The 12147-nt window shown below is 38.6% G+C and overlaps 1 protein-coding gene across 1 annotated transcript in view; it reads right to left on the bottom strand.

Moving 5' to 3' along the window:
• Window positions 1-12147, bottom strand: part of PLCL1 (phospholipase C like 1 (inactive)) — a 304465-nt gene that overhangs the window by 61766 nt on the left and 230552 nt on the right. The window contains exon 2 of the mRNA XM_037167573.2: window positions 761-3235. Coding sequence (XP_037023468.2) covers window positions 761-3235 — 2475 coding nt within the window. The remainder of the gene's footprint in view (window positions 1-760; window positions 3236-12147) is intronic.

Here is a 12147-nt window from a genome sequence, read left to right as displayed (position 1 = left end):
TTTTACATGCTGAAGACTGAGCAATCTACATACACTCTCATTTAAGTCTCATAGTAATCCTGTGAGGTAAGTATTACCATTTTTCTTACCTTATATGAAGAAAACCAATGATGAGAAACCTGAAATAATTTGCTTGAAATCACGCAGGGATAGTTTAATCCAGAAGCTATATCTTTCCATTAAACCATTAAACCATACTCTAAAAGAAGACTAAATAGTTTTCAACAAGTTGATTTTTGTTTGTTTAGTTTTGTTTGCTCTTGTGAGAAGTAATTTATTATTGCTATACATTTAAGCAACAAAAATAATGTAATAGACATTACACTTGTCTTGTATGACTTCAATTTCCCTTCCATGCTTGTATCTGCAAATATTTTATACATATAGTTGTACTTATGATGCAGTTTGTATACATATTTTATATATCACATACAGATAATATTTTATATTCTATTCTTTTCACATTATCATATACACACCCTCATATATCAGTTTGGTTATGTACTAGGGATATTTAAAAGATACAGGGTATTTTGCTACATTGAGAGTCTATTAACTGCCTTACTGCAGGTCAAATTTAACATAGCACACACAATTGCAAACATAAAATATATCTGCTTTATCCCAGGAAAAACTGAGGTTAATTAAGTGGTATTGGGCATATAACACCTTTCTAATAATTATCTGGGGAATTAGATCATTACTAAATCACAAGATTCACTGGTAAGAGTGAAGACAAAATAAATAGGATTTTTCCTACCTGCATATTTTCTCTCATATCTATGGCTTCTCGTAAGGGATGAACTGCTATTTTAAAGATGTCATCTATGGTTTTCAGACCAATATTCTTGAGCATGGTATACTCTCGAACTTTCTTTCCCATTCGCACTGAGAGGCTGCGCTTCTGTGCCTTTCCTCCTCCACTCCGATTGGTTATTGCTATGTGGACAAAAAGAGTTACGTGCTCCATGATGTCACCCACGAAACAGCGCAGGGGAACATGCCGATATCCAGGCTGCAAACATTCAAACGGAATTGTGTATTGCCCTATAAACTCATCCCCGATGTAATCATCATCCAGAACGACAAAACGGATCATGGCCAGCTCAGGTAGGTTAACTTGAAACTCAAAAGTTTCATCAAAAATAGGATTATCGCTGTTTTGTTGTACAGTTTTAGTTCTTTGCTCTGCACAGTCTGCTGGTATTCCATGTATCTCTATACAAACATAAGGATCTATGACATCCCCTTTGGCACAAGCTCCCTTGGGCTTTGGGAAATTCTGGCCACTGATGATCTTGATGTGAAGAGCTAGAGGAGACACCCCAGGGACAATGCCCTTTGTATTCGCACTGAAATAGGAAACCTCGTCCCGCATGATGGATGGCCTCAGAACATAACCACACCCTCCGTTCTGGAGAAACCAGCCTGTGTGGAGGTCCATCATGGGACCCGGAGTCTGAAAATTCATTGCCACAATCTGACAGCCACAATTCCAGAAGTCCTGTGGATTCAAGTTACTGGAATCAATCCTCATGGCACTTGGATAGATTCTTGATAAGAACTTCTTATTATAATTCACAAAATCCTCTGGGTATTCATTGGCAATTCGGCTGGCCTCTGTTTCACTAAATGAACAAATTTCCCAGTAGTTTTGGCTTTTCATAGACAGTTCAAAATCCCTGTACTGAACAGATTTACAAATAGATACCAAATCAGAGAGCTCTCTACACAGCCAGATTTGTTTCTGCTCACCATTGTAATCTACGGACATCCTTCGAGACATTTCGGCTTCTTCATCTTCATCTGTTACTTCTCCTTCTAAAGCATCGGAATCAGAAGGCAATTTCTTTCCTTTCACGATGATCATTCTTTTCAATTTTTCTGGTGATGGGAGGTAGGATTCTGACAGCAAAGGTGCTTCGGCGTAGAGTTTAGTGCCAAAGACCTTCTTCATCTGCTGGACCATGACCTTCTGCTGTGGTATGGAGCAGTGATTCCCCAAGCACAGAATGAGTGGGTATTCAGAAGCAACGAAGGCAAATTTGTTTATCACCTCTACGACGCTTCGAAAGGAAAGGTGTGTTGTCATGTTATTTCGATTACAAAGGATTGGTTCACTGTCTGGACCATCACTGACATCGAGTTCAATGCTTCGACAGCCCATTTTCAAAGCTCTAACATACCCGTTAATGTCGGCCGGCCCCCTGAACTGGTCTTCTATGAGATAGGTATTGTGAGAGGCACTGATATAGTAGTGAGATAATGGCTGGGTCATGTCTTGAGCAACCTTTTTTTGCTCAGGATCAAAAATATCACATTCTGGTGACAACAAATACTGGGTAAAGCCATCAATGGCAAGAAAGCCTTTTTGACGTCCCTCTTCTGAAAATTCGTATCTCCGAATAATGTCTAAGCACATATCCTCGGTGATATGAGTGACTCCTTGCTCAGCTTCTAAAAAGAGCATTAGATCATTGGCATCCAAGTATTCTTTGTTTTTAGATATCTGTACAAGTAAGAAATATACTTCTGGCCTGGTGCAAAGTTCACAAAAGGCTTCACAAAATTCCTCTTCTGTCACGCGGGTGGTTAGTTTTTCTTTGCTCTTCTGGATTTCTTTAAACTTTAACCTGATCTTGGATTCCTTCAGCGTAGGGTTGAGTTGTTTTATTAACTCCACAGAGGTGTCTTCCAACATAATCCCATTCCCATCAACATCTGCTGCTTCAAACACTGTTTTCAACCACATGATTCTGGGTGTGTTCTGGTCGCCCTCCATAAAATCCAGGGGTTGCTTACTTCGAGAAACCAGGTACCGTAACCCTGACACCCATATGTTTGCTACATCCGCTGAATTCGCCACTAGGTCCAGAGACTCATAGTTTTCCCCATGGAGAATAGAAAAGGCACAGTCCTCACAAATTTGGTCAGCAAGGCCATTGTTTCTAAATGTTTCTGTGTTCTTCCCCAGTCTGATCTCTTTTATGGCAGAAATATCCAACTTAGCTTTCTCAAGATCTTTCTTGGAAGGTTCCCAGCGAAGTGCTTGCAGGTCTGGGTCCAGAGTGAAAAAACGGTTGTAGATGCGAGAATTGGGCCGGACTTTCTTCAGCTCGCAGCCGGCCTGCATGAAGCTGATGCAGTCGCTGGCGCTGCTGATCTTCTTCTCCGAGGGCATGCTGCTGAAAGACACGGTCTTCTTCCTTCCGCCGCACTTCTGGTTTGAGGGATCCTGCAAAACAATTTGAAAATAGTGAATCAATTTCCTCTAGGAAAAGACAAATCCGGTGACACTCTGAATTCCTTAGACTCCATTCAGATATCATAGACAGAGGTTAGCTTAACATTTACCCTTTCGCTGTCTTAGAAAAGAGAAATGGCCCAGAAAATTAATATTGTTAGGTTAGGAAAAAAACTCATCTGTCAAATGCCCGTGTGCTCTTTGAAGTAAACTCGAGTACTGTTATGGTATAAATCGCTTATTGGCGCATTAAAGCAGATTGTGTGAGAAACTCTCCATGTTGGCACGACAACAACCTAGCAATGTCTATGCAGGCGTGTGAAAGAAACAAAGCTGCATTTCCTTCAAAACTTTTCCTTATTTTTACTTTGCAACAGTTTAAGTTTTATGCTTGAAACTAGTTCAAATAAAAGATTTTAACTTTAGCATACTTTATATCACAAAGGGCTTACAATATAGCTTCAGTAAATGCTTTCCCTCAAACTATTTTGAAGAATATGTGTGTCTTGAGATCAGAGTGAGAGCTAATGGTAGGCACTGACTCTCATGTGAGCAGATTTGCAGGTTGACGCAAACAATTTAAATGAATGTGGTGAGAATTGGTGCCTGCATCTCATTAGAAGGCCATTGATCGGTAGCCACACATTTCTTAGAACCAAACAGAAATATGAATTGCTCCATTAACTTTTAAGGTTGTCACAATGTAAATTAAATTTCAAATTCATCTGCCATATGATTTCACAGGGAACCCTTGCACCTTGCCTTTTCCCCATGTCTGTAAGTGTCCTTGGAACTCGGTCTCAGAATTGGGGTTACCAAGCCCATGTCACACTTCCCTAAACAGCAAGGCTCCCACCCAGGCACCCACCCAGGGCACCCACCCAGGGCATTGAATTTCATCCATTCAGATTCCAGTGTCTTTTCCAGGTTACTTATTCCTTGTGGCTCTTTCTTTCCTGGGTGGGTGCCTATCACTCCCAATTCATTTACACTGAACATCTGACCGATACCACTTAAAACTGGGTATTTCTTTATAATTTCCTCTGTTCAGACCATAAACTCAAGTTAATAATGCTTCCAACCACACTGTTAATTCACATAATTCTCCCAGGAACAAATTTCCCAAAAGCACACTAATGCATGTTTACAAGTGCCCGCTTTTATAAGCATATCACAGAGGCTGCAAAGTGTAGATTTCAGAAGCCATTGTCCTTGGGGCAAAAATAACTAGTCGCAACTTGTGGTTATGCCACTCACTAGAGGGAAGCTAAGTGGCACCTTTGTAAGTCACTTAGCCTCCCTCTCCAAATCATTATTTCTGCTCTTAAATAGGTGTTAATGATCGATCTATAGAACAGAGGCTTAGCATGAGACTCAAAAGAAAACACACGTGTATTCTTTGTAAACTGCAAGTGACTATAAGATCAGTCTTTTTGAAGTAAGAGGAACATCACTTTACATATCTGATCATTGGAGAACCATCATAGGCATCAACCAGGACATTGGAGGTTATCAAGAAACTAATTACTTAATTCTGATCTCTGAGCCTCTAGGATAAATTTTCAGTGATAAACTGAAAGCACTTAAAAACAGCCACGTGATATTACTATCCCTAAACACTGAAAAGCATAGCCAAAGTAACCTAGGCTGTCTCCTTCTCAGCATCCTTTTTACAACAGGGTAGAACGTTGTGTGAGGCCTCATTTAACTGTGGCCTTGCCTATACGGGCCTCCCCATTCCTATGACTCGGGAAAGGCAGGATGATGTATTAGTCAATTGAGTAAAGCCTTGCCTGGAAAAAGGAAACAAATTTTGTTTTACTTGTAGAATGTTGGAGAGATGGTTCATTAACCTGAGTACATGTCTATTTCAAGTGACAAAGATATAAATTACCCCATTTAGATTATAGAACATTGCCTCTTGGTGCCCTGGCATTTACAAAATTTGTTCTTGCTTTTCCAGAGAATTATTATTTTTAATTATCCCATAGTGGTCAAATTCCTCGCAGGGAAATTAAAAACAACCGTTTATATGCAGATGCATGGTTAGAACACATTTGAATCCGTCACGACCCACATGCTCAGAAACATCGTGATGCTTGTGTGTATGTTTCACGCCATCAAGTCAGGCACGTAATGGCACAGCTGAGATGAGATTAATCTTGCAAGTAAAATAAAGAGGAAAAAATGTGAATTGTGAGGGTAACAAACTATGGAAATGATCCCTGAAAGTACAGTCTTTGAATGAGGGAGAATTAGACTATGACTCAGCTTTTAAAGCTACCATTTGACTAATCATTCCAGCTAATGAGAGCTTTCACATTAAAAATTATTTTTATATAAACAGATCATGTTCCACATAAGATTATTGTCAAGAGAGTTATAAAAGCTTTCTAACCAACTTTAAATGGGAAATCACTGTTCCTTTAAGTGCATGTCTGCAGTTCCTGTATGCTACGTGTCATTACGTGTCATTACACCAACTTGCACAGTCGCATGTTCCACTCTTGACTTGAGTCACTCTTTGTTTATAAGAACAAAACTACTGCTCTCAAAAGAGTTCTCTTAAAAGCCTCTCTTCTATGTGGTGTTGCTGCCTTAAACTGCCTTAAATGAATACACTTTCTCTCCTAGTAAGTTAAGCCTTCAATGAATGGTTTATAGCTAGCCTACAAAAGAATCCACCTGCCCTATAACACGAATTTCTTGCTTTGAACTGCAATTCCTGCATGATTATAAAACATCCCCAAATGCCTCAAAATGTGGAACCAGCAGAAAAAAATATGATCTTAGGTTGTCCTCTTACAAAGAACAAAATCCAGAGTTACTACAAAGCCCCCAGATGAGCAAAAAGCTGATCGTAGCACATGTTAACAGATGGTTAGCTTGTCTCCTGTTGACTAGAGCCAAGACTGCTTCTATTCAAAATATACTAGAGAAGTCCCAGGATGTTGCTTTTTTCTTTGGATCTGTTCTTCCAGTGTTCATACCATGCATTAGCTCTGGAAGGCTGGGAGGAGGGGAAGTGGAAACCATTAGAGTGGACAGGGAACATGGATGACTTCAAATTTCCTTCTGAACTTCTTCACCACCATGGCCCCTTTGTCCAGCCCTATACCCCAAATCTTTATTGCCCTCAAGAAGATGTTGACCCATCATTGGTAGGGAAAGAAGACTGTTCAGGTAAACAGATGAGGGACATCCCCAATTTTTTAAAGCTGACATATTGGTTATAGAACTTTTGTTGATAAATACAAAAAACATTTGACGATGAAATGAGAACAAATCCATTGCAGTTAACTACATATTGAGAAGACAGGTACTTTCTGCTCATTCCAAGAGAAACTAAATTTGTTATCAGTTCAGGTGTGCTCTCGTCAGCTTATATTAGGTTGGCCAAAAAGTTCATTCATCTTTTTTCTGTAAGACAGCTCTAATAGGACTTAGTTGTCTTTAACTCCATTCAAAACAATTGTGTTACATTGTATTGTGGCAGCTGTCATATCAGCATGAATTTTAAAAAAACATGGTAACTTTTTGTGTACTGTGTTTTTCGGACCATAAGATGCACCTTAGTTTTAAAGGGGGAAAACAAAAATTTTTAAAGCAAAAAAATGTGGTAAAATATCTAATAACATAAATAATATTTCATCAATGTAAATGTAAACAGAACTCAACAGCAGCATTAACCATTATTCCTCCCAAATTTGTGAGGGGAAAGTACATCTTATAGTGCAAAAAATATGGTGGTTTTTTTTCAGTCATGATTTTTTTATTGTTGTTTGGGTACAGTTATCTCCATTTCCGCCCACCACTCCCCCCGCCACACACTCATCTCCACCTCCCACCCTCGATCCCACCCACCTTGGGCTTTGTCCATATGTCCTTTACACACATTCTTCGGTGACCCGTCCCTTTTTTCCCCCTTTTCCCCCTACCCCCTCCCCTCTGGTTACTGTCAGTTTTTTTTTTCCTACTTCTTTTTTTTTAAATTTTTATTTAGTTATTTTTCAAGTACAGTTTTCTGTTTATTTCTCCCATCCCAGCCCACCCCTCCCCCATGCAGCCCACCTCCCTCCCATTTCCACCCCCCTTAGTTATTGTCCCTGTGTCCTTTATACTTGTTCCTCTAAATCCCTCCCATTTTTTCCCCTTAAATTCCCTTCCCTTTTCCCTCTGGTCGCTGTCTTTCTAATACTGAAGATGAAAGAGAATACATAACTTTTTGGCATATTATGATTTATTATTTTAAGAAAGGTAAACACACAACTGAAATGTAAAAAAAAAAGACTTGTGCAGTGTATGGAGAAGGTGCTGTGACTGGTCAAACATGTCAAAGTAGTTTGTGAAGTTGCAGGCTGGAGATTCCTCGCTGGACAATGCTCCACAGTTGGGTAGATCAGTTAAAATTGATAGTGGTCAGATGGAGACATCAGTAGAGAAAGATCAATGTTCTACCACATGGGAGATAGCCAACATACTCAAAATATCCAAATCAATAAAATTATTGGTAGAAATGAAAAATGTGTCTTTTTTCCTATGGAAAAAAACTAAACGGACTTTTTGGCCAACCCAATATCTCACTAGATGGCAACAACTCCGGTGACCATCATCTATCTGAAGGATTTTCATGAAGTACAAGACCTTCCTGTCTATCTCAAAGCTAAATTTTTTCCACTCTAGAATGAAGGGAAAGGCTAAAGTACCAATTCTACCCAAAATGTATCTAAAACCTACTCGCCGAAAGAAGGTTTAAATGTATTAGGATGAACAGCACACTGTGATACCTCCGTCCCCTCGATTACTCAGCCTCGCGATCCAGTGGGCCCGAGAAGAGGTCAGGCATGGCGCCTAACCCTGCTCCTCCCATTCTACGCTTCCTGAACTCTATGCGTAAGTTTCTGAATTCTCATTTCACAAAAATGAATCACATTTAAAGAAGTTACAGAATAAAACAAATAAACAAAATTGTGTTTATATGGTCTCCAAACATTTCCATATAATTACTTTTTCTTCTTAAATTAATCAATGCTTTATATAAAGGGCTTAATCATCAGAATCAAGAAGTCCCATACACAATAATGTAGTAGACAAATGTTTCACTCCTATTGAAAACAATATAAGACATTGATTTGACTATGAACACTGGTTCTAATACATTTGTATCATAAAGATAATTTCTTTCTAATCTCATGATGTAAGGGTTGATTTCTAATCTTAGAAATAATTTCAAAATACTAAGGGGAATTATACAGATGTTTTAATTTTCATTATTTTCTACAACATGGTTGCTTATCTACTATAAGAATTAAGATAACAACCATAATTAAATGAGATTCCTATACAACAGTATAAGCTGTACAGCTCCCTTAAAATGTTTTTGTTAAACTAAAAGTGGAAAATAAATACTCAAATAAGCCGGACTAATCAGCTTGTTTTCGTAAGTTCCCACCGGCTTTTCCACTTCTAATACCAGTGTGGTTGGATATGCTGTAAGTCTCTTACCAAAGATTCAACAAACAAAATCTTTTCCCCTCACAATAGACTGATAAGCCCCACAGAAACTACACCACTATTCAATACAAACTCAGCTTTGGGTCTCGATCATGAAACTATTGAATTATTTCAATATAACAACTTCAGGAAAAAAGTATACTTGAAGAAGCGCAGGAATGTAAATGTAGCTAACACCACAGAAATGTACACTTAAAAATGGTTAAAATAGTAAATTTTATGTTATGTATATTTCATCACACAAAAAATAGTATACTAAAGCATTGCACAAAAATTAAAGAATAAACAAAACAGCATACCCACATTTTCTTACTTCTCGCCTGATAAACATGTTTAAACATCTAATTATATTGTCACATATTTTTTTCATTTTTTTGGCAAGTTGTTTTTTATCAAAGAGTTCTACAATGATTCTTTGTTTAAATAGAACAAATTTACAAAACCCTAAATAGCTATCAAAACACAGTTGTCAAAGTATGATTAGAAGGAATCTGTTTTATAATGCAGAAATCCAGCTACATAAATTCAAATTTGTCAAAATGACATTCACTTCTGTCTCTTATTGTAAGAGCAAATAAAGACATTTCTCAATAGTTCTCTTAAGGAAGTCTTCACATAAAAGTTTCATGGATTATAACTAAAAGGCAGTAAACATTATTTTCACCATAATGATTAAACCTGTTCTTACATACAATCTACAAACTAACACACTATATTAAGGAAATTCATTCTGGTTTTATGAACATGCAAGCAGAACTCAGAAACAAAAGGTTTGGTTGATAATGAAATCTTCCAAGGATTATGGACAATATTGTCTAGAAGAATCCAAATGACCCACAGCTTTGTATATTGAGAGACCTCTGGTCTCCATTCTTCATTTGTTAATTCAACAAACAATAATAAATATGTCCTGGGTGCTAGGGACTAGCACACTGTGGAGCTGAAGAAATTGTCAAGGTCTGATTTTTATCTTAGACAGATCTCTTTGGATACGTGCTGAAAGTATATAATACGGATACAAATGAAGATGGTGCAGTAGGTGACCACTGTAGCATTAAAGGAAAGAAATGCAGATGGCCCAAACTAGATGACTAATAAAAGGAATGGATGGAAATGGGAAGTTGCAAGAAATGAGAGGTAAAATCAGAACTTGTTGACTGGTTGAGGATGACTCCTGGTTTTCTGGTTTGGGTGAGAGGTGAATGAAATTGTTGCCAACTAAACTATGGAATGCCAGGAGAGGTGAAGTTGAATAAGAACTAAGTCTACTTTGGCCAATGGTAGATTTTTAGATGCGTATGGACCATTGAGCTGTCGGGGCTGAGGAGTGGAGACTTTAAGAAAAAGTAGAAGGTGAGGGATAGAAAACAGGAGCACAAGCTCTCACAGAAGCCGAGCAATAGACTTGAAGAAGTGAGTGCTGAAAAATAAGCTGTTAAAATGGCTAACTGGGTTCAGCTGTTAAGATGTAATTGGTACAGGAATATAAAGTACAGCGTAGGGAACATAGTCAATAATCTTGTAATAACTATGTATAGTATCAGATAGGTACTAGAGTTATAGAGGTGATCACTTTGTAAGTTATTTAAATGTCTAATCACTGTGTTGCACATCTGAAATAAATGTAATATTGTATGTAAACTGCAAGTGAAGCATTAAAAAATAAATCTGGTCTTTTTTAAAAAAGATGTACTGGCAAGTTTGAGGAGAGAATGTCTCAGGTTGCCTTCAATATGGTGAGGACAGTGACAGAGCTGAGAGCAAAGGGTTCCAGGAAAGAAAAGCGGGTACAAAGGTCATTTGGTGGGGAAAAGGGCCAGGATGGCTACAGCATAACAAGTGAGGGGTACAGAGGCCCCGAATGAAACTGGAACGATGGACGGGGCAGAGAGAGTTAATCCAGGAAAAGACTATCCTCAAAAATGCTGGCTGTATTAAATTGGATATGTGACAGTTCAGGGAATGCAACTGAGCCCTAAATTGCACACTTGCCCTGCACGGTGGGCTTATGCCCAAACCCACGTCCGTGTTCGGCAGTTAGGCAGTCCAGAGAAAACCCACCACACACACAAGGCCTAACTAACTCTGCACACAGAACTCAAGGAGGTCAGGGAGGGGGTATCCTCACTACATCTGTTACCTTTAAGTTGCAGGTAAGGAAAGGTTGTAACTGTAGAATTATAGCATTTACTCCACATTAAAATGTCCAAAGTCATTTTCTCATGCAAACTCAAATTATTTAATGCAAAGTTGCAAACAGGACACAACTTCCTTATGATTAACACCCTGTGACCCCCTAATGCTGCAGTGGCGGTGGAGGTCCTGGTATTCACTGCTGAGAAGTGGCTGAAGCCTGGCCAAGCTCTGTGAACCATGGGCTCTCCAGAAGGCTCCCTCAGCCTCTTTGGTAAGAGGCCGAACAGTGACTTTATTGTGCATAAAGAAGCACTCATTCTTCACATCATCTTGTAATTCAACCAAGCTAATCAAAGGCCATGCTAAGTGTATACATGCACGTATCTCTTGCCAAATTAAGTTTTACATCTGTATTCAATGTTACATTTCATTTATAAAATGTGATCCATTTAATAAAATGTACTAAAGCCATATCCTTTAGGAAACCCACTCCAATATGTATACAGTGAGGTAAGAACTAGAAACTAAATGAATTACGGGAAGTGGATGACCCCTCTAAATATTCCCTGAGAAGACATCTCTTAATTGACTCTCCTCACTTGAAAGAAAAATAATGGACGTTCTACAGACACACATGGGGGGAGAATATGGAAAGACTGTGCTTCAGGGTGGTTTCTTGGTGCCTCTGTTTCATTTTGCCAAAGAGAGGAAGGTTCCACTGTGCTGTATCTCACTACAGTCATTCACACATTTGAACTCATTAAGAAATGACACTAAAGAAAAGCAATTATCTCAAGCTCTTCTGCTGCATGGTTTCTGGGCAGCGTATGGTTTTTCTTCAAGTATGACTCTTCCCACGCATGCCCCACATTACGCACAATTATAGCACTCTCTTGTCCAGAAATCTACTGAGCACCTACTATATGCCAGGTGCCATCCTAGTGGATGTTCTTTAAATCCCAACACTAATGTTGCCTAGCATAAATGCTTTTTTTCCTGCATCACTCTTTTAATGTATCACTTTTTACAACTGATAAAATTAATAAATAGAACAATGACAAAAATCATCAAATTTAATAACAGCATAGTATCTAGTGAACACTTCTATATAAATACAAACAGCTTGAAATAACATTAAGGATGTTCGAAAGCCAAGATCTCAGAGGGGCACAAGCACTGATGAGGCAACATTAAAGAGAAGTGCTAGGGCCTTCATTGAGATACTTAAAGCCAGAAAAAAACCCAAACTAAGC

This window comes from Artibeus jamaicensis, unplaced genomic scaffold, assembly GCF_021234435.1.
Source record: "Artibeus jamaicensis isolate MK-2021 breed Jamaican fruit bat unplaced genomic scaffold, CSHL_Jam_final contig_391, whole genome shotgun sequence".
Classification (NCBI taxonomy): domain Eukaryota; kingdom Metazoa; phylum Chordata; class Mammalia; order Chiroptera; family Phyllostomidae; genus Artibeus; species Artibeus jamaicensis.
Note: the sequence above shows the minus strand (reverse complement) of the source record. Positions and strands in the feature narration are given on the sequence as shown.